Source organism: Ovis canadensis, chromosome 7 (assembly GCF_042477335.2).
Source record: "Ovis canadensis isolate MfBH-ARS-UI-01 breed Bighorn chromosome 7, ARS-UI_OviCan_v2, whole genome shotgun sequence".
NCBI lineage: Eukaryota > Metazoa > Chordata > Mammalia > Artiodactyla > Bovidae > Ovis > Ovis canadensis.
This window is the reverse complement of record NC_091251.1, coordinates 30,539,114-30,562,603: the sequence shown is the minus strand read 5'-3', so window position 1 is coordinate 30,562,603 and position 23,490 is coordinate 30,539,114. Positions and strand designations below refer to the sequence as shown.

The 23,490-nt window shown below is 46.8% G+C and overlaps 1 protein-coding gene across 3 annotated transcripts in view; it reads right to left on the bottom strand.

The window, feature by feature from the left end:
- The window catches only part of THSD4 (thrombospondin type 1 domain containing 4), a 689,604-nt gene that overhangs the window by 561,545 nt on the left and 104,569 nt on the right, over window positions 1–23,490 (bottom strand). For all 3 annotated transcript variants that reach the window (XM_069595555.1, XM_069595553.1, XM_069595554.1), the window contains one exon: window positions 838–1,199. In XM_069595555.1, the coding sequence (XP_069451656.1) occupies window positions 838–1,199 (362 nt within the window). The remainder of the gene's footprint in view (window positions 1–837; window positions 1,200–23,490) is intronic.

The following is a 23,490-nucleotide window of genomic DNA, read 5'->3' as shown; positions in this document are numbered from 1 at the left end:
TCATAGGAATATTCTCTCAGAATTTATCATGAACCTTGGGTGCTCAACAAATGCTGCAGTAGGGATACTGAACAATCTGTGAATGTTGGTTGATTCATTCACTAACAAGTTTTTCTCAGCATCTGTATTCCTGCCTTGCCATGGGCACTGCCTATTTTGGCTTATTTATGCTAGCCTAGCCACCTAAGGCTTTGGAGAGTTATACAACTATTCTGATTTTGTTGACTCTAAAAAATATCTAGATCTAATTAGAATATGTCTAATTAATTAGACATATTCTCACAGTTGTGAGTTCACTCAAAATACTTTGGAGAAACTTTCTAGAAGAATTCATAGAATCCTGAAATCTATAGGCTGGGAGCAAGTTAGACTCCAGACACCCAACCTGTTCAAGGGATTCCAAACTCATGCCAGCTCTTGGCTTTAAAAAGCCCCTTGTTTTGTGTTCTTCGCTCAAACCCACACAGCCTGCGGCCAGGATTCTCCCTTTTCCCCAGCGCTAGAGGAGCACCAGGAAGGAGATTTCCCCGCTCCAGGCAGCTCTTTCAGTCCTCCTCAGGGCCTCCCTAAAGCTGAGCTTAAGGACATTCTTAAACTCAGCTTCACTTTGAAGACAATTCAGAATCACAGAGTGGGTGGGAGTGGCCTCAGTGCTGTAAAAGGCTGCAAAATAAATCAAAGGATGGAAGGAGATCCGTGGAACCAAGAATTCCTCCCCACCTGGCAGAAGCCAAGCTTTAACCGCGAGATCTATGATGAAGAATGGCGAGCGTGGCACATGCCAGCAGGTACAGGGACGATAGCGGGAGGGCGCCCGGGGGTCGGGAGGGCAGGTACCTTCTCTCCGCCGTGGGTTCGCGGCCCCGGGCCTGCGGGTGTCGGCTGCCTCGCAGCGCCGGGCCCTGGCGACTAGAGTTGAGGCCGGCAGGGGCGCGTGTCTCCTCGCGGCTCCGGTGCAGAGGCACCGATGTGCGAACGGCTGACACCACGTGGCCCGTGAAGGCGCGCGCGGGCGCTCCGGGCCGTGGTCCCCCGCGTGCGCGGTACGAGCTGGGCAGGCAGGGCCGCGTCTGCTCCATCACGCCGCCGCTGCAGCTGCGCGAGCAGGCGGACCAGGGCCCCCAGGAGCCCCACACGCCCGGGGCGCCGCCACCGCCGTCCTCCGGGGCGCCCTCGGCCACAGCCATCCGCTGCGGGACCTGTGGAGACAGAGGCCTGTTAGGGGACCGCAATACCCGCTCCTGCTTAACCCGCGTAGGCCGTGGATAACCCAAAAGGCTTATCCATTAGGCACAAGTTGGCACAGGGCCTGTGTTAAAATCTGAAAACAAAATAGAATCCAGCTTGGGTTATACTCATCCTCATACAGACGAAGTAGTAAAATAGAATGAACATATATCTACACACACACACATACATACATACATTCATACATACATATATAAAGGAAGACATACAAAGACATAACTATATATACATATACATATTTTATATATTTTTTATATTTATATAATTATTTTTATATATTTTATATATATATATATATTTTTTTTTTAATAAAGGAAGGGACACATAAAGGCACACGTGCATAGGGCTCACCTATGTGACCCTGGCTTTGGGGACCATGGCCTTGGACAGTGCAATGCACTGCTCTCACATCTTAACTGAGGCTTACCCCTCAGGTCTTTGGGGTCCAGGCTAGAAGGACAGGGCTTCCCTCAAGTCGGTGAGGAGGCCAAGGCCCAGTGTCTCCATGCAGTAAAGGCAATGCAGTATCAGGGTTTAGAGGCCCTGCTGCAGAAGCAGATGCCCCTATCACACCCCTGCCACTTGTACCAGTACAACCACAAAGTTTCTGAAGCTCTCTGTGTCCTAAAGAGGGATGGTACCTACCTACCTACCTCACAGGCTCCAAGAAGATTTAAGTTAGGATATCTACACACACAGCAGAGAGCAGGCACTAAATCCGTGCTTGGTAAAACCATAATGATCTTTTCTGCTTTTCATCTTTTCTGCTTCCGTGGTGAATCAGGAGAGATTAAAAATGTCAGAAAGTGATATTTTTAAGTGAAGGTGATTCGACATTCCCATGCATTTAATTGGCCCTTTCACAGAGAGCTATCATGCCAAGCAGAGTGCTAAGCATGGGTACCCTTCTGTTTCTTCATGATGCAGACAGGCTCTGAGTACCAGCTGTATACCAGTGTTGAGCTAGGACCTGAGAACAAGGAGAGAAGCACCCCAGGTTGCACAAATGGACTAGACCCAGCAGCAAAGAGCTTTATGCAGCTAAGACAAGACTAGGGGAGTCTCCCGGGGAACCGGCTGCCTGGCTGGGTAGGGTATGGGTTGACAAGTCCTCAGAGGAGGAATCACGGTAAAATAGCTGTAATTATTCTGGTATCCACTTGGTGCCAGATAGCACATGTAATTTCCAGTCCTCTTGGCATCCCTGGTTACAAACATTCTCACCTTTCAGAGACGAAGTTTCCCACCCAAGGATCAGAGACCTGTGACCTGCCTCAGTCATGTGGTTGCAGCAGAGGCTGGACTCGAGTCTGCTCAGCCCCCAGTATAGGCAGTTCCAGCACTGCCTGCTCTCTCTCCAGCAGACTGCTCTCGAGCTTCTGAATCATTCCCCTGGAATGTCCTCCCTACCCTGACCCCGAGCAACACTATGTGAAAGTCACTCAGTCGTCCTGTCCCACTCTGCAACCCTGTGGTCTGACTATACAGTCCATGGAATTCTCCAGGCCAGAATACTGGAATGGGAAGCCGTTCCATTCTCTAGGGGATCTTCCCAGCCCAGGGATCGAACCCAGGTCTCCCGCATTGCAGGTGGATTCTCTACCAGCTGAGCCACCAGGGAAGCCCAAGAATACTGGAGTGGGTCGCCTATCCCTTCTCCAGTGGATCTTCCCGACCCAGGAATTGAACTGGGGTCTCCTGCATTGCAGGCAGATTCTTTACCACTGAGCCACTGGGGAAGCCGTGAGCAACACTATGACTTTCCTAAAAGGAGGGTTTTTCAGTGAGCTTCAGGCTTCTATATGACATGCATAAATGCCTCCAGACTGCCTCAGCGTTTTTTTTTTCCTTTTTTAGATATTGGTTTTGGGTAGCATTGTTTGCCCAAAAGTCCAAGAGTTTGAAGACCTTTCACAGTTATACGCCTCCCCAGGATACCCCTGAGAGGTGAGAGGTACAGGGACTGTCTTCCCCTTTGTGTAGAACAAACCCAGTAAGGTTGAACTCCTTCACAGCACCTGGAGACAGGGAGCCAAGACTACCTCAGAGGGTGGTGTGAGGACTCTTTGAGGAAACCCACCCAAGTGCTTAAGGCGAGTGAGTGCTCAGGGAGTGAGTGTAAGCCACTGCTGTAGCACACTGTGGTCATTAAAAGTCCTCCAGGTCTCAGCTCCAGGGTAGAGTCCTGGCACTCAGTTACCCTGAAACCATGGGGCTTGTTCAGCTGAGGCCTCCTTCCTTCAACTACAGCCTTCCCAGGTGGTGCGGTGGTAAGGAATCTACCCGCAATGGGTGGGAGACACGAGTTTGACCTTCCCTCCATGGGAAACTACCCTGGAGGAGGAAATAGCAACTCACTCCAGTATCCCTGGGAAATCCCATGGACCGAGGAGCCTGGCGGGCTGCAGTCCATGGGGTCACAAAGAGTCGGACACAACTGAGTGGCTGAGCGCTGTCATTGTCACTCAACTACATTCCAGGGCACAGAGGGGTCTCTGGATGACCTTGAGAGTTTAAACTGGGTCCCTGAAGGCAGGATGAGTGAGAGGGCTGAGCAGCTCAGCAAAGAACCATCTAATCATAGGTTCGAGCCCAGAGCTGGATGTCAGCCTGCCAGTCTACGGGCACCATGTTCAGAGAGCTGCAGTGAGAGGTCAGAGGTCATGTGGGCGGAGCCAGCAGGAGACATGGTTAGAGCAAGGTCAGGACAGAAGGTTCTGTGACTGAAGGGCTGCAGTTTCATAATACCAGATGTGAACATTAGACGGGGATGGCCACACGAGTGGCAAATACAGTCAACTCATCAGTCCTAAACCTGGAACCCAGCAGAGAAGGCTTTTCTCTTATTTGTAAATACAAAACACAGCAAACAGAAAACAAGCTTTTGTTCTTTCTTCTCCTCTCTGACATATCCTGATTTATTAATAAACTGATGATGGATTCACTGGGTGGTTATAAAAAAAAAAGTGTCGAATCAGGTCGCAGGCTTGATATATAAAGTAATTCCTAGAGTGTGTGGAGTGGTTTGAATGGTGGCTTTCCCCAGAAGATATGTCCATGCCCTAACCCTGAGAACTTGTAATGTGACCTTATTGGGGAAAAGGGCCAATGTCGATGTAATTAAAGGATGAGATGAGATCATCCTCTTCTGGGGGGAGGAGGGGGCCCTAAATCCAATAACAAATGTCCTTAGAAGACAGAGGAGAAGGCCACGTGACCATAGAGGCAGAGACTGGGTTGAGCAGCCACAGGCCAGGAGCTGAAAGAAGTACACCACGAGCTGAAAGAAGTAAGGAGAATTCACCCCTGGCTACTAGAAGAAGCACAGTCCTGAAAATACCTTGATTTTGAATGTCTGGCCTCCAGAATTGTGAGGGAATAAATTTCTGTTGCTTTAAGCCATTAAGTTTGTAGTTATTTATTACAATGGCCATAGGAAATTAACACAGTCTGTTGGTCCTTCCAGGACAAGGAAGAAAAGCATACAGACATTTGTCGAGCTCCTTCTCTGTGCTGAGCACTGTGCAGACAGCTCACAAGCATGGGGACAGGTTGTGGGGCACTGGCACCACTAACCCCAGGTCACCACTTTACAGGGCCCCTGGGCCACTCTGGGAGACTGATTATTTTGTCTCTTTTACAGGAAGAAACTGAGGCTCAGAGAAGCTATATGGCTCACCCATAGTCTCTGGCTAGTGAAGGGCACAGACAGGACTAAAATTGAGGTCTCCTGACCCCTACTCTGGGCTTCCTTGGTGGCTCAGTGGTAAAGAATCCGTCTGTTGATGCAGAGGACTCAGGTCCAATCCCTGGGCTGGAAAGATACCTCGGAGGAGGGCATGGCAACACACCCCAGTATTCTTGCCTGGAAAATTCCACAGCCTGGCGGGCTACAGTCCATGGGGTCACAAAGAGTTAGGCGGAGCAACTGAGGCACACACATGACTCCTACTCGAGCACTTTTGCTTTTCATGCAGCATGTTGCCTCCCTGTCTGTGTTTTTAGTGGAAAACAGAAGAGTAAAATGAATAGAAATAAATCCACGTTGATAGTCCTAGTAGAAAGATAATAGGGATAATCAAACAGAGGAAGTATATTTCTGGCACGTTTGGGAATTCAGTTACCCATCACTTCCTGATTTATCATGAACACAGATAACTAAGGCATTGTCTATAATGTCTAGCTTTGACTGCAGCTAAAAATCCACTTCCTAGAACTAATCCCACCCTTGACTTAGTTTCCTATTGCCCAGCTGGGCAGGGTCCCTGGGGAAAGAAAACATGAAACCACATTCCATCCTCTTCTATTCATAAGAATTCTCTAATTTATAAAGTTGAATTATGGTGAGTGATTTGAAATTCCATCTCGGTCCCCATGGTGAGAATCCAACCACAAGCTCCAGAATTGTATTTTTATAGTACACAGCCAGAAACAAAGGGGGAAACAGAGAAACAGAAAGGAAAGAAGGAAGGGAAATGCAGAGAAAGAAAGAAATATCAAAGGAAAAAATAAAGGGAGGAGAGCTTTGGATATCAGCCTCCTACTTCCATCAACCTCCCATCCGCCCTCTACTTCACCTAGTCCTCCTGACGACCCTCCTCTCTCCTTCCTTTCTGATGATCAAGGAGTGTTCTGTAAGGCAGGATGGGAAAAATTCCAAATGTTCTCAGACACACTATTCCTAAAATTAGGACCTTGGTTAGTCAGTGACAAACAGCTAAACCAAAGAATAAATCATAGTGAGAGATAAAAACAAGTAATAAAAGCTCAAAGCTCTGTCAGCTGCTAGCCCATTGTCCTTTGCCCAAGATACACACAACATATCAGGACTGAAGAAGAAAAACATGAGGCACTTCTCAAATGACCCCAAACTGCTGATTTCTCTCACTTATTAAGAGTTTTAACAAATTAGGAAGAAAAAAACAAACAACCCAACGGAAGTAGGTTTAAAGGGCATGAATGGGTAGTTTACAGACATTTCGTAAGTTTATGTCTTAAAGCCCTAACCCCAATGTGGTGGTATTTGGACATGGCACCTTTGGGAGTTAATTAGGTTTCGATGATGTCATGTGATGGGGCCTATCCCCTCATGGGATTGTTGTTGTTCGTGTCCTCCTCTTTGCAACCCCATGATCGTATACCAAACTTGCAGGACACCAAGCTTCCCTGTCCTTCACTATCTCCCAGAGTTTGCTCAAACTCAGGTCCATTGAGTCAGTGATGCCATCCAACAATCTCATGCTCTATCACCCCCTTCTCCTGTCCTCAATCTTTCCTAGCATCAGGGTCTTTTCCAATGAGTCTGCTCTTCTCATCAGGTGGCCAAAGGATTGGAGCTTCAGCTTCAGCACCAGTCCTTCCAATGAATGTGCAGTGTTGATTTCCTTTAGGATTAACTGGATTAGTATCCTTATCAGAAGAGGAAGAAAGACCAGCACTTTCTGTCTTTCTACCATCTAAGGATATAGTGAGAAGCCAGCTGTCTTCAAGCCAGGAAAAGAGTCCTCACTGGGGCATCAAATCTGCCAGTGCCTTGATTGTGGACTTTCCCCAGCCTCCAGAACCATGATAAATAAATTCCTGTTGTTTAAGCCACCCTGTCAATGATATTTTGTTTTAGCAGCCCAAGCTGACTAGCATAGCAGAGAAATACAACATATATATGAAAACTGTATAATGTTCCATGTAATCAAATAAATGCAAACTAAAACAACAGAATTCCACTTACCCCCATCAGACTGGTAAAGATTATAAAGTTTGACAATATCAATACAGCAAGAATGTTCACTGTTGATGGGAGTCTAAACTAGAGCAGTTCTTAATAGGAAACTTTGCAGTACCTACCAAATTTTAAATGCACAAACCCTTGAGCCCAGCAGCTCTGTTTTCAGTAGTTCACCCTTTCAGTTCAGTTCAGTTGCTCAGTCGTGTCCGACTCTTTGCGACCCCATGAATCGCAACACGCCAGGCCTCCCTGTCCATCACCAACTCCCGGAGTTCACTCAAACTCACGTCCAGCTAGTCGGTGATGCCATCCAGCCATCTCATCCTCTGTTGTCCCGTTCTCCTCCTGCCCCCAATCCCTCCCAGCATCAGAGTCTTTTCCAATGAGTCAAATCTTCACAAGAGATGGCCAAAGTACTGGAGTTTCAGCTGTAGCATCATTTCTTCCAAAGAACACCCAGGGCTGATCTCCTTTAGAATGGACTGGTTGGATCTCCTTGTAGTCCAAGGGACGCTCAAGAGTCTTCTCCAACACCACAGTTCAAAAGCATCAATTCTTCGGCGCTCAGCTTTCTTCACAGTCCAACTCTCACATCCATACATGACCACTGGAAAAACCATAGCCTTGACTAGACACTCAAAATTAGTGAATAAAGTTGTATATAGAAAAACTTTTATTGCAATACTTTTCGTAAGAACAAAACCAAAAACTCTGGAAACAACCTGAATATCCATGAAAAGGAGTTTGGTTAAATCCTCTCAAATCTAATCCATTCAAGCAATGGAATACAACTCATCTGTTAGAATGAGGTAGATATATATATATCTGTTAAATTGGACAACTCTCCGTAATATATTAATTAGTAAAAAAAAAAAAAAAAAAACAAGAAGTAGAACAGTATGTGGAAAGTAAACCTATTTATAGATATCATCACTGTTGTTGTTAGGTTGCTAAGTTGTGTCTGACTCTTTTATGACCCCATGGTCTGTAGCCCACCAGGCTCCTCTGGACTACAGCGCACCCAACTCCTCTGACCATGGGATTCTCCAGGCAAGAACACTGGAGTGGGTTGCCATGCCCTCCTCCAGGGGATCTTCCCAACTCAGGGATTGAATCCACATCTCTTGTTTCTCCTGCATTGGCAGGTGGGTTCTTTACCACTAGCACCACCTGGGAAGCCCATAGCATTTATACTATACAACTATTTATATATCATTTACATTGTACGAGGTATTATAAGTAATCCAGAGATTATTTAAAGTTTCTGGGAAGAGGCACATAGATTATACACAATACCATACCATCTTATATAAATAAGAGACTTGAGCATCTGCAGACTTTGGTATCCTTGGGGGTCCTGGAGCCCACATTCCCCATATCCAAGGATTGACTCTCATGTACATCTGGCAGTGTCATTGGGTAATGAAATAAAAGAATGAAGTATAGTCGCAAACACGCTAGCAGTCACCAAGCAGGAGCACAGGAGAGCTCCAATCGTCCCTCCACCGGAAGAACTTAAATCATTCGACAGGAGTTTTATAATGTGTAAGAAGCAGATCCAGCTGTCAAATCAAATTGGTGCTCTCTCCATTCCACTGGAGGTTTTCGAGAATGGGGGAGGGTGGATGTAGAGGCAAGATAAGAGAATTGAAAGAGAAGATTTTTCAAAGTACACTTACAATGCCATGCCTTTTCCCCAGAGGTTATGATATGTCTTGCCTGGGATGAGGCTAGGATCCAAGGAGATGTACACTTTGGATAAAATCCTCCAGGCTTCTAATAGTCCCCTTCCTCAGATAAAAAACAACTGCTTGGGACTTCTCTGGTGGTCCAGTGCTTAAGAATCCGCCTGCCAATGCAGGGGACACAGGTTCAGTCCCTGGTCTGGGAAGATTTTACATGCCGAGGAGCAACTAAGCCCGTGCGCCACAACTACGGAGCCCACTTGCCCTTGGGCCCATGCAAAAGAAGCTATCACCATAACAATCTCGTGCATCACAACTAGAGAAAGCCCGCGCACAGCAGCCAAGATCCAGGGCAATCAAATTAATCAGCTTAAAAAACCTGCTTGTTATTACAGTATTTTTCTAAATAGTCACTGTTGGGCATGAGCCAGGGAGCAGAAAAAATGGAAGGCATTCAGAGAAGTAGGAGAATCAAGGTAGTCACATCCCTATTTTAACTTGACTTGTGCAAAAGAAGGGGTGGTAGTAGGGGGATTAAAATCCCCCAAAGGTTTTGGTTTGGAGCTGGATGCTTTAATGAACAACACTTTGGGATCTGTTGTACGGAAGTTAACGTTAGGGAGGGATGTGTAAATGTATACTGATGGAAGGATGTATGCACAGGGCAGCCTGGCAATTATTACCTTTTCCCTGGGTCCTTTAGGAAATCCCCCTCCATGCTGGATGAAGTATAACAGGAATGTATTCAGGGACCCTGACAGCTGAAGCCAAGGTAAGCAGTGTGAGCCAACTGAACGGTCCCTGGAATCTGAAATCTCCAGTAAAGTGGCCAAAAGAACACAGACAGCTTTGGGTCCTTCATCCTGATCCCATCGCTTGTGCTCTGAGACCATTCCTGTTGCTCTCTGGAGTGCCTCAGTGCCTATCTGCCTCCTAGGCTGGTTACAGTGAGTTCCGCAATGCTTATGTTAGTTTCTGTGGCTTGCAGTTAAGAATCCTAAATGATATCCGTGTGTGTTTAGTCGCTCAGTCGTGTCCATTCTTTGCGACCTCATGGACTGTAGCCTGCCAGGCTCCTCTGTCCGTGGGGTTTCTCCAGGCAAGAATACTGGAGTGGGTTGCCATGCCCTCATCAAGGGGATCTTCCCAACTCAGGGATCGAACCCAGGTCTCCCGCATTGCAGGTGGACTCTTTACCATCTGAGCCACCAGGGAAGCCCACATGATATCTAAATGACTGAAAATAAGATAATATGTGGCAACCAAGAGAAGATGAAAAAAGCTGGGTCTGCCTTTGGCATACTACTTGGAGAGAAAGCAGTGACTGGGATGACCAAAGGTAGTCCCGACTTGGCAGAAGCCTCGGGATTAAAGGAATCCAGCGCTGGCGGCTTCATATAGGGACAACAGTTGATCACGGTAAGTGTAACCAGAGAACCAAGGCCGCCATGGAATAGGAGGCACTAAGTGAGTAGGAGGTTCACAGGGACAGATAGCAAGTGAGCTTAGAGAAGAGCTGGAGAAGCAACAATCTGAACGATGGTGGCTGTGTTTTATTTCATCATCTTTTTAAGGCGGATGAATGTATTTGACTAAAATAGGATGGTCAAATAAACTGGGGCTTCATGACTCAATGAAATATCATCATCATGAATAATACAGAGCAATGCGAAGAGTCCTGTAATATAATGCTAAGTGAAAAACGCCAAATACAAAATTGTAACTATACTGTGATTATAAAAATGTAAAGATCCTGTAGGCATATGAACAAAGCCTGGAAGGGGACATGGAAAAATGAAAACATACGATCTGTTACTCAAGCTGGACCCAGGGTAAGTTTTCTTGTAATTTAAAAAAGTTCAGTCATGGTTATAATATTGCTTGCTCAATAAATAAAAATAAATAGATTAAATGGAGAAAGATTCAGAACAGACTGCTGGGGGATGGGGAGAAGTATGGAATAAACCGAGTGTTAGTAGAAGTCCTCCTCACAGAAAGCCCTGGGAATTTCTCATTGCCACCAGAAGATCCATAACTAGGAACAGTTCTGAATGTTTTCAATGTATTTGGTTTCGGTACTAATGTGAAATTTGGTTTCGGTACTAATGTGAAATCATGTAAGATTTCACTGGTTTCTAATTTTCTTTCTACAAAATTAAACCCACCATCTGTTCTTCATAGAAAGGGAGTCACATGCAAAGTCTGACATTCTAAAGTCTTGTTCTAGAAGAGACTGGAAAAGAAGACTTTGGTTTTAGCCACATAACCAAATCAACACCCTAAAGCAAACATGGCAAAAACACACCTTGGAGTTTCATCCCGGCGAGCAAAGCTTTGGAACTCTGAGAGCACACAGAAGCAGGCACATCGAGCTGGCCCCCCAGCTAGGATATGTGTTACCTGTGCAGGAGTCCTGGGAGGTGGTGCATCATGATGAAGATGCTCCAAACTCAAGCCAGATGTAAATGAAAGACCTCCATGATGGTTTTCTCAGGGACACAAATTCAGCCTTACATTTTAACCAGCTATCTTGACTCTGCTACAACATAGACTGCAAAAGCCCCTACTCTTACCTTTCAGCATAATGTCAAGGCCAGCAGCTGCAAAATGAATGTAAGAATCTCACAAAAATGGGAGACTGGAGTAAAACACACTCAACCTTGATTATCACGTCAAATGTTTATACATAAGAGAGCTCTACAAATGCATTTTAAAAGGATGCATTTGCACAAAACCATCATAAAGGGGGAGGAGTGGGTGGAAGCCAAGGGAGAGAGAGAGGGAGATGTGTGGAAAGAGGAATACCAAGCCTCAGCTAAAGCATGAACCATACAGAGGAAAACCCATTGACAGGGAGCCACCCGAAACCTAAGTAAGTATGAGTTTTGTTGCCCTGCAGATTCCAAGTCTATCTGCCAGGCCCTTGGACCCTCTCTTAACACCTGTGTTCATTGAGTTGATGAATTCTGACAGTAAATGATCTTAAATTCATCAAACTCCATCATATCCATCCATAAATATGATACTTGAGTATATGTTGTTGTTCAGTCACCCCATCATGTCTGACACTTTGTGACCCCATGGACCGCAGCACACCAGGCTTCCCTGTCCCTCACCATCTCCTGGAGTTTGCCCAAGTTCATGTTCATTGCCTCAGTGATGCCATCCAGTCATCTCATCCTCTGTTGCCCTCTTCTCCTTCTGCCCTCAGTCTTTCCCAGCATCTATGTTTGCAACAGATGACCAAAATACTGGAGCTTCAGCTTCACCATCAGTCCTTCCAGTGAATATTCTGGGTTGATCTCCCTTAAAATTGGCTGGTTTGATCTTCCTGCTGTCTAAGGGACTTTCAGGAGTCTTCTCCAGCAGCACAGTCTGACCCAAACACTGGAGAACAACACAGCTATACCCTTGTCCTCCTAGTCCTAGTCCTGTGTCGCTGCTCCATGTGTGACCCACCTGGTACCCACAACATCATCAGCCTCCCATCTGCTGGAGACACGCAGATCCCTGGATCTCACACCAAACCTAGTGAATAAGAATCTCCTGGGTGAGGCCCAAGAATATGCATTTTAAATAAGTTTCCCCAGTGATTTGAATGCATCCTCTGGTTTGAGAATCACTGGTCCCTGGATGCCTCTAGAGCAGTGGCCCCCAACCTTTTGGGCACCAGGAACCAATTTTGTGGAAGATAATTTTTCCATGGACCTGGGTGGGGGGAATAGTTTTGGGATGATTCAAACACATTATATTTATTGTGCACTTTATTTCTAATCTAATGCTGATCTGACAGGAGGTACTGGTTCCCAGCCCAGAGTTTGGGGACCTCTGTGATGGAAAGCATCCAACTGACTTACCGTCTGGGGTTTGGGGCTCTACTACGCACTGCTAATTCCTAATCCCCAAATGCTCTAGCCACACTATTTTATTACCCTCAAATTCCCTGCTTTTCATCCCACCCTTTTCACTTCTGTCATTCAATTTGATGACAACCTAGAGTTTATCAAACGAGACAGGAAAGCATCCACAGAAGGATATCTACCTAACATGGGATCCACGCTAAGCAGCCTCCATTTGAAATGTACTTTTAAGAAAGGAAGTACAACAGCAATCAGAACTGTAGGAAGATGAAAGAGAAGGGAAGGGAAGGCTCGTGGGAAACCCTGGACTGGCTCCTTGTTCTGGTCCCAAGTCCACTGTAACTCACTTTCTGATTTGGGGCACGTTGGTCTGTGGCTCTGGACCTCAGTTTCCATATCAGTAAAACGAGCCGGTTGGGTTTGATGAGGGCTGGGGTCCCTTCCAGTGCTAACAGGCTCTGATTTTTCCTGGAAGAGAGCTGACATTCCTTGCCACGTATGGATTCACTTCAAGTACCACAACAGAGAGGCAATCCCACAGGTTGTGCCCAGGGGTCCCCACTGCCAGCCAAGAGCAGGCTTTCAGCACAGAAGATCTTCCCTAAATGTGGTGCAAAGGAGGCCCGGATGCCTTCCCATAGTATTCAAAGGCGGCCCGGCCAAAAGGATGGAATGAGGTGAATATTTGAATGTGATCTGCATAATCGGAAACACTCCCCCTTCTGAAATGGACCTGACTCTTTCATCACCAGCCACATGGAAATCATCCTCGGTTGTAACTAGAAAATAACACGGAGCATGTGCCTGGGTCCCCAGGCCGCCCTGTGTGGCTGCACAGTTACTCAGAAAACACAAGCAGATGTCTTCTCTGTGTGCAGAGCCTGGGTGTGTTCTTTTGTTCGGTGGCTGGTCCATTTGGCCTCATGCTCTCAACAGCAATCCACTACCTGCAACCCAAGCCAACCGGGACAAGTCAAAATAGTGAGTAATTCACACAATAAAGAGTGCTGGCTTCTGGACCAGAGGCTGACTCGGAACCTTCCAGTAGAGACTTCTGCCTGGTGATTTGGCCATTTGCATCTGAGTCAATAGCCAGCACTCGCTGGGAAGCAGCTGGGATCAGCAGGCTCCTAGAAGGAAGGCAATTTGAAAGCATCCCCTGGAAATTGGCAGCATCCCACGCAGAGCAGAGCGCACAGGAGACACTCAGTAAACACTCTGCGGGATGAAGGAGGCTGCAGATGGGTTGAGATGGGCCCTACCTGGATTCCCAATTTCCAGTCCTTCCCTTGCCCACTCACTCCTCCTCGTGCCATCAAAGCTATTTTCTCTCTCCAGATCTAGCCCTACTGCAATACTCTCTTGCTTACCAATGTCTCTTGAGTTCTCACTCTCCAGAAGATGAGATCCAAGCTTACTTTGTGCCATGGCATTTGAAACTTTTCATAAACCTCATAAACCAGCCTCACCCTTCCATTCCAGCTTCAACTCCTCTGCTGCCCTCTCCCCTATTCCCGCACTGTGCTCATGGCATGGATGAAGTTGAGAAGGAGGACACATGGCTTCTCCCTTTCTGCCTTAACCCTGCTAAGCTCACAGCTCAAATGCCTCTCCCTTCTCCTTTCCTCCTCTGCCTGGGAACTCATACTCAGCTCCAAAGACCTTTCCCGTCCAGGTTTAATGGTCTCTCTCCCATGCTGCAGGGTCATTACCCACATCCCTCTCCATAGCACTTACCACCTGGCACTATAATTATCTGTGTACGTAACTATAATTATCTGTCTCCCCAACATCATGAGCCCACAAGGCAGGGATTATGCCTGTTTATCTTTGTCTTCCATTTACTCTCTCTAACAGCACCTCTTGGAAAAGGCAATGGCAACCCACTCCAGTACTCTTGCCTGGAAAATCCCATGGATGGAGGAGCCTGGTGGGCTGCATTCCATGGGGTCGCTAGGAGTCGGACATGACTGAGCGACTTCACTTTCACTTTTCACTTTCATGCATTGGAGAAGGAAATGGCAACCCACTCCAGTGTTCTTGCCTGGAGAATCCCAGGGACGGGGGAGCCTGGTGGGCTGCCGTCTGTGGGGTCGCACAGAGTCGGACATGACTGAAGTGACTTAGCAGCAGCAGCAGCAGCACCGCTTACAGTTGTCTGTCACCTGGCAAGGCCCTCGGAGAATGTTTGATGGAAGGATGAGTGAGCACAGGGGTGAATGAATGACGAATGCACCAACTGCTTCTCCTCTCCCCAGAACAGCATGCCCGCTCTCCTATCTCTTCAAAGTAAGGCACTCAGTATTTGATTCCCAGATTATCTCCTGCCTTTTGAAACTTTCTCTCTCCTTGACTCCAGGACACCATGCTGTCCTAGATTTCCTCCTAAACTTACAGCTCTCTTCTCTGCTGTTACCTAGGTCTTCTTCTATCTGCTGGCTTCTCTTTTATTTGCCCTTCAAATGTTAGGGCTCCACTCTTGGCTTTCCAGTCTTATCTGACTCTTCTTACAGGGAAATACTGTAGCATCAGCAATGATCTTTCATGATGATATTTTCCTTATTAATGAGTAGCTCCAAACTCTCTCCCAAGCACCAGATTTATATTCTAAATCACCAACTCTACCTACCCACACATGGGCTTCTCACACTCAATATGTCATCTAACGAGGACCAGAACACCTGTTTCACCTTCTGATTCATCCAACTGGTTATAAAATATGACAGCTTGACCTCAAAAATGTTTCTGGACTCCATCCCATTTCCCCCACCCCAGGGCCCATGGCTGGGGCAAGGTTTCACTTTCATTTGCTCTTACCTGGTCTCTATCCATTCAACCCCCCTTCCTTCCACTTCCAGAATTACAGTCCTAAAAATCACACATCCAAGTCTCATGTTTATTGACTTCCTGGAGCTCCCGTCTGCCTCCAGAACTAGTCCCCCAGCCTGGCTCATAAGTCCCCCTCACTCTTTGGCTTCTTCCTGGACCTGCGGCCTCCCCTGCTAGCACTTCCCTATTCTTAACTTCTCACTCAGCTGCCCCAAGTCTTTACACCACTCTGTGCCTAATATCGGAGAAGGCGATGGCACCCCACTCCAGTACTCTTGCCTGGAAAATCCCATGGACAGAGGAGCCTGGTAGGCTGCAGTCCATGGGGTCACAAAGAGTATAGCCCACGCTCCTGGGCTCTAAAGCCCTCGCTCCCACCTTTACTTCACGTGATAAGTTCCTGCTCATTCTTCTAGACCTCCTGATGTCACAACCTCTTTGCAGACAACCCCAACTCTCGAGGCAAGGATGGCTGCTCTGTTCTTTAGGCACTCAGAGAATTTTGAGCACACTTTACTGTATTCCATTATAACTTCTTGATGTGTCTCATACCCCAAGTTGTGAAACAAAACCAGATATAAATTTCTTGTGCTCATCTACAAATGGAATAAGTATAAAACTGAGAAAAACAACAAAAATTCAAATTAACAATATTAATTTAATGTGATGGATGGTTAATGAAACTAGACATTGCAGAGTGTGACTAGGATATATCTAAGCTTTTGAAATTTTACTTATTGACTACATTCTTCTGAATTTGAGCATGATGAACTATCATTTGAGTTATTTTTTCCTGTTGAAAAATGAACTTATTTTAAACCACCAATTCATCACAGAGAAAGGTCTATGTATAAGGCTGAAGAACATTTTAAATCTTGCTTAATGAAAAATATTCAGTATTATTTACCACTGGACTTATCAGGAATGAGTGTGAGCTGGGTCATGAAAGACAGAACCTGTGCATACAGCTGAAGGTGGACCTGCTTCTGCATTTCTACAAGACGGGGTCTTTGGAGATTGATACCCAGATAGTATCACGTATATCTCCACCTTTTTATGGACTGAAAAACTTTAAACCTTTCCTCACTAAAAGGAAGCTATAAACTGTCATTCAGATTACCCAGAATAGATTTATATTAATATTTTTAGGTTATCATCAAAATGAAAATTCTCAACTAAAAAAATCTAATTTAAGATGCAGATCACCAAGCATACACAAAAGACTCCAAGGATCTATGGGTCGTTGGCTTATAAAACACTGTTTTAATATTAAAGAAAAATGATGAGGCTGAAAGCCAGGATTTGACTCCAGGCTGGGCTGATTCCAAAGTTCAGACTCTTCTCTCTCTGCCCCTGGTGTTTAATTCTCAAGAATGCTCTGAGGCCCAAATGCTGGGCACCAAAGAGCTTCAGAAGCCATAAAGCCCTTTCGTTGTTCAGTTGATAAGCCGTGTCCAACTCTTTTGCAACTCCATGGATTGTAGTCCACCAGGCTCCTCTGTCCATCAGATTTCCCAGGAAAGAATACTGGAGTGAGTTGCCATTTCCTTCTCCAGGGGATCTTCCTGACCCAGAGACTAAACCCATGTCTCCTGCATTGGCATGCAGGTTCTTAACCACTAGCCACCAAGGAAGTCCCATAAAACGCTATATGATGGTTAGTTGAGGGTTAGTTTATTATTACTTATATAGGTCAAAGGAAAATGCTTCAGAAAAGGAACAGGCCTATTTTAGGAAGTGTTCTGTCTTGCACAATTTGATGCCTCTTTAAGGAGATAATATTTATATCAGTTCTCTCCATATATTTCACAGGTGACAACTCAAATCTGATATTGTTTTATTAAGGAGGTAAAGTTATTATTCACATGTACCATGGGAGCAGGTGAGTAGAAAACTGGGGCCTCCCAACAAAGGAAAAGATGCTAATTATCAGGGGCCCAGGTGCAAATGCAACTAGAAAACTGCTAAGCCAGGAACACCCGTGAGCAGCCATTCCTGGAAAAGGCGCAATCGTCTGGGATGCACACAAATCTTCTGACCCTATTATTTCCAGGGTCCAGGTGAACTCCTTGGTTACCTTTGAGATTCTTCTCATCACATCCAATGACCTATAAAAGCCTATCTCCTTGTGTTTACACAGCATTTCTTTGATTCTTCTAAAAAGAGAGGCAAGTAATGTCTACTAAGCTCCAACCATGTGCCAGACAGGCACATTACTAACTTACTTGACTGCATTTTAAAGCTAGCTTCCCCACACTCACCAGTTGTTGTTATTGTTTAGTCACTTAGTCGTGTTCAGCTCTTCTTTGAACCCGTAAACTGTAGCCTGCCAGACTCCTCCGTCCATGGGATTTCCCAGGCAAGAACACTGGAGTGGATTGCTATTTCCTTCTCCAGGGAATCTTCCAGACCAAGAGATAGAACCCACTCTCCTGCGTTGGCAGGCAGACTCTTTACCACGGAGCCATCAGGGAAGTCCAAGTCCCATTGCCAATTATACCTTAATTCAAATGTCATCTCCTCACCGAGTCTTCCCTGGCCACATCATCTAAAGTAGCAAGTGTACATGGGCACACGCGTACACACTTATACACACACACACACACAAACACACACATAGAGTCACACACAGAGTCACTATTCCATTATGCTGTTTCATTTCCCTCATAGCAGTTATTACAGTCTGAATTACTCATATGCTTGCTTGCTTATTTTCTATTGCTCCCATCTAGACTAAAAATGCCTCCTTATATGTGAGGATCTTGTGTTTTCGCCTCTATTCCCAGGCTCTAGGAGCAGAGCCTGCCACATAATAGATGCTGAGTGGTTGTTGAATGAATATACTCTACTCAGTAGGAAACATCATCCCTCTAATATAACTGAGAAGCTAATATATTCTGCTTAGGTTTAGGCTGCTGGAAAGTGATACAGTCAGAATGGAAACTTCAACCTACCTGCTCCAGGAGCCAAGACGCTCACTCCTCCACCTTCTCTAACTGGGGTTGTTAGCAGTGCACCAGACATCCCAGGGGAAAAAAAAAAAAAGATGTGGGACCTTCCCCAGTAACCAGTTTCCTCAGGACATATGTGTATGTGAACATCCCTGATGTTAAGTAATTTAGAACATTGTTTTAAAATTAAAACGATCAGTTGTACTTGGGGACAGAATGTTACATTTCTAAGAATGTTTAAAGAAAACAGTAGACTTCAAGGAAACCTTGAGCTCTCAGTAGGCCATTCTAGGCCACTCCAAAGGTTGTATTCTGCTTATTTGCCTGCATGGGCGTGTATGTAAATGTTCACACTCTTCTAATGGGACATTTGGAGGAAAACATTTGGGAAGACCCACACTGTACTCAGGCCACCACTCAGAAGTGCTGGAGTTGAAATGATTTAGCAGAAAAAAAGGTAGCTGAGGGATAACAATCCTAAACAATGATGTTCGAGGTAAGGAAAGATGGTGCTAGAGATAGAAAGGTCAACAGACCTCAGCTAAAGTGGTTTAGGTGAGAAAGCAAAAGTACAGACATTATTTGAAAGAGACTCTGTTGCGAGGATGGTTGCAAAGCCTCCTTCCCAGCACAGGTCAAAATAAAACAGGCTTGTCTTTCTGGGATGGTGTAGGTCTTGCCTGGAAGAGACAATCTCTGGAACTTATTTCCATTCTGAGAATGCTATGGTCTAGACCCACCAGCAACAGCCAAATTAGAAGCTCCTACCACTGTTTCTGGAATGATGAAAAGGTGGGGGTGGGGAGGTGGATTCTTAACAGACTCTGGCTTGATCTGAAACTTCTGCCCCAGACAGTCATAGAAAACTTTGCCTGGCGCAGCATTGCTTGGGCGAGGAACAGAGCAGCACACATCCCCTGGAGGCCAGAGGAGCCTGCCTGCCAGGGGAACCGGGACGCCCCTGTCCATGCAGACGTGGGCCATGTGGACAGCCCCGAAAGGGCCTCCTCTGCAGCACTCATAGGCTTCCCCAAACATTTAAACTCTCCCTGGCTGTGAACCAAGAATCCCTCTCAGAGCCAACAGCGTACAGCCCATTAAAAACCCTGTGCAAATGCAAACACTCTCTCCATTAGACAAGGAAGAAACAAGAACCACGTTTTGGGACCGTGCTAGCAGTTGTTGAAACCAGACCAGGGGCTAGAGTCCCTGAAGAGGAAATATCACTGTATTAAAAACCACAGCTATTTCCAAGGCTCTCAGACGATTATGCGGGAGACCAAAGGTGCCGTAGGGAAGTGCTGGGAGAGCAGGCAGGTTCTGCCACATTTAGGGCAGGACAATGTGGAGGAACCAGAGGCACCTTTGGATTTTCGAACTGCTTGAGGCTTGAGATCCAGTGTGTTGGATGGTAAGAACACTGCACTCATATAAATGTGTTTAATCCACACCCTAATCCTGGGAGGTTAGCATCCTCGGTTTATCCACAGGAGAGTCATTAATCTAATTGGTTAGAATCCCTTATGCTGCCTGGACCACATTTACTGGCGAGCAGAGGTACCACTTTGAAAGCTTCCATCCTCTGGCTCTTTCTTCCGCAGCAAGGGGTCCTCCACCTCTTTTTTCTTACAAGTTCTTGAAGGTGCTGGTCACTGCTTAGGGCTCACAGAGACAGAAGGTTCCATTTAGGCCTCACATCCAAGCTATATAATCCACTTGTGCTTTGTCAGAAATCTGCACTGGGACCCATTAGGCACTGACCCAGGTAAAGTGTTTTCTGGCATTTTCCTCACAACATAACTCTTACTGTAAATTGGATATAACGGGAATGGTTAAAAAATGAGCACATCCACTATCACATGGATGTTGGCCATATGGGATTCCCAAGGGAAGCCACCACTACTCCCTGCAGTGGGCTCAACTCTGTTTGGGGCTTAGGAGCCACCAACGTGGTGTCTCCTTCCGAGGGCGGCGTCTGTGAATGGAGCTGCACTGTGTTTGGATATTCTGCTCCCTGCTCCCCACATCTTATCTCAATTTTGTACTTTATTGATTGTAACAATGGATCATATGATGACAGCAGCCTACATGTTACCAAAATATACCCAGTGATCATTAAAAAGCCATTATTAATTCTTACAGAAAACCTTATTATTGCAAGTATGAAACTCTCAAACACGTAACCCTTTTCTTCCTCCGAAACATGGCTTTGATGACTTGATGCTTAGCACAAAACCTCTCAGGGGCATAATTAATGCATCATAAGGACATAGCAGGCTTTGTCTTCCATCTCCTACTGTTGTCAGGGTCTCTCTCTAGCTCAGGAATCCCACAGGCAGTATTCAGGCATTCTGGCAGGAATACCAGTGGATGACATGACAAGCTTGCCAAGGCCCAAGGCTGACATTTCCCACAAGGTGATCTAAGTCACATCGCCAGTGAGAGGCGGAGCTTGAGACACCAGCCCGGGATTTCTCCACCAGCCCTGCCCCCAGTCAACCTGCCATGCAAGGCCAGAGGCCTGCAGAGCAGCCAACAGGGACTCAGCAAACCACAGACCAATGTGAGGAGTGGCAGGGTTCTGGCTGGGAGAACAGCCACAGAAATGAAGGAGGGACACACCAGGCCCAGGAATGTGGAGGGAGCTGGGACATGCCCTATGTCCCACACAGCCTCCAAAACTCCCGACTGAAAGAGAAACTGGGGAAAGTTCCAGAGGCGCCTGAAATACTTACCGCTACTGTGGTTTCTAGAACAATGGTTCTCCAGCAGGGGCCATTTTGCCGACCAGGGGACATTAGAGAATGCCTGGACACATTTTCGGTTTTCGTAGTTGAGGGTGTGGGGGATGCTATAGTATCTAGTGGGTGGAAGTCAGAGATGCTGCCAGCATGCTGCAATCCATGAGACAGTCATCTCCGCACCCACCCCCCTGAGATCTTCCGTTCTTGGGCCCAAATGTCAATGGCCCTGAGGATGAAAATTTCTGTTCTGGAATGAGCCAGGGATACCCTCACTCCACTCAGCCTTTCTCTCCACAGAGTTCTGTCTCTGGCTTGTGCACAGCTAAGGAATCTGGTCCCCAGAGCATTAGCACTGTGACTGAGAGGAGCAAGGGGGTGGGGGACAAAATGAGAGGGAACAACATTCAAAAGGAAAAGGTCCAGAGGGAATGGGGATGCGGCAGCGCCTGTGACGGGGACCCTGAGACCTGCCCTTAGCCTTGCTTCTGGCGTCTCATGGCACTGGTGCAAAGGGCTGAGCAGGCGGTTAGACCCTGGGTGCCTAGCTAGTGGATGTTGGTATGGGCTAATTTTAAACAAGGTCACAAATAAATGACACATCAGGGGGTTTCCAGTGAATCTATTAATAGGGGAACTGCTTATGCCAGTTGATTACACTTGATACCACTGAGGTTAAATAGGAAAGATACCCAGACTGAAACTGGTCAGTCTGGAATGAAAAGGAATGCTGCTCTGCCTCTTTAAATGGTTGCAGCCGGGCCCCTGGATTGATCAAGCTGTAAGTGAGTTTTTATTTAAAGGTGCCTGGGTCATCCATATCAGTGGATGGTGGTGTGGCCACATATGCACTGCCAAGAGAGCTAACCTCGAGCCCATGCCTCCCCGCTGGTCTTCTCAGATGCTGGGCACACCTGGCCAGGTAGAAGAGGCAGACTGCCAGGTTAGCAAGCCCCTTACCCTGGATCCCTTTTGACCCCTTCTGCCCTCCATGCCCAAAGCTACACCCGTGACACTGAGACACCTGTGATTTACATTCCTCCAATCATTGGAGAAACTGAGGCAACAGTCACCTGGTGGGGAAGGAGTGGGGAGGAGAAGGAAAGGGTGACCCCGAAGGCCCTCAGCCTGATATGTAAAAGTCTCCATGCCTTGGATATAGGTGCAGGGAGACTGATAGCAAAGAAATGGGACAGAGCTGCCCACCAGGAAGGGGGTGAGGGAGGTGGTATCAGGCCCACAGCCTTCCTGTACAGCCTCAGAGGTCATCGGGTTGGCCTTTTCTGTCCCCGCTTTGATCTCTTCCCCTTCCACACATACAACTTTCAGTTTTGAGGTCACAGATGGATTTTTCCAGGAGCCCATATCTTTGTGGCATCAATCCCCCACCTCCAACCTCTATTCCCTACTCTCCCAACAGTGCCAAACACATATAGGGCCATACTCCTAAGCCCCTCCTCCCCCCACCTACCAGCCCCCAGCAAGGCTGTGCTGGAGGCAGCAAGGTGCTCAGGCAGATAAACACAGAGTCCTGCAGCGCTCGAGCTAGTCCACTCAGCCCTTGATGCAGCCGGTGCATCCGTGCTGTCAACCTTCAGAGCCCTTGGGGACCCTTCCATCTGCCACGGAGCACTCTATTTGCTTTCCCGGGATGTGGCCAGCAAAAACGCCATGCACCAACAGAAGGGGGCTCTGTCTCTGCTCTGAACTTGGGGAAGAAAAATGAAAAGGAGCTCTGCTGGAACATCTGGGCCAAAACACACATGAAAGGATGGGAAGCTCTAGAAATAGGAGATTCCTCTCAGTCCTGAAAAGCAACATGAGGCAGCAGAGATCAGGTCTGATGGACTGAACAGCACAAACCACTGAAGAAACGATGCCCTCCCAAAGAAGGCAGGCTTCCCTGAGTCTGGCAGGCAGATCCTCAGAAGCTGCCCTTCATCCTCCCATGGGTCACGTTGAGTTCCAGGCACCATCAGGCAAGTACCATGAAGCTCCAGGTACTGGGTGAGTGCGGTACAGGCATAGTTTCTGAATCCCAGAAAAACACCCAGCAGCACTACCTGCTCAGGGGCAGGTATTAAATATATTCATTCTACACATAAGGGAATAAACTCAGAGAATGACAATCTTGGGAAGTGGAAGGGCCACACTGCAACTCAGGTCTGTTTCGAGGGATCATGAGCCTTTCAAAAGTAGGGTCTAGTCTTTCTCTATCCTCTGCACCAAACACAAGGCCAGCCTATGGAAACTACGTTTTGAGCGTGTGGTCAGTTGAACTGCGCCCTCCCGCGTTCCGGCAGGAGCAAGTATCTTCTCTAACACGCATGGCACCTTGACAGCTCACTTGGGACCAACTCCACTGCCGGTTTCTGCCAGGCTCACCATGACACCATCCTTGTTCCTCGTCCTACATCTCTGAGAGCTATGTCCTCTGTCATTCCTCATTCT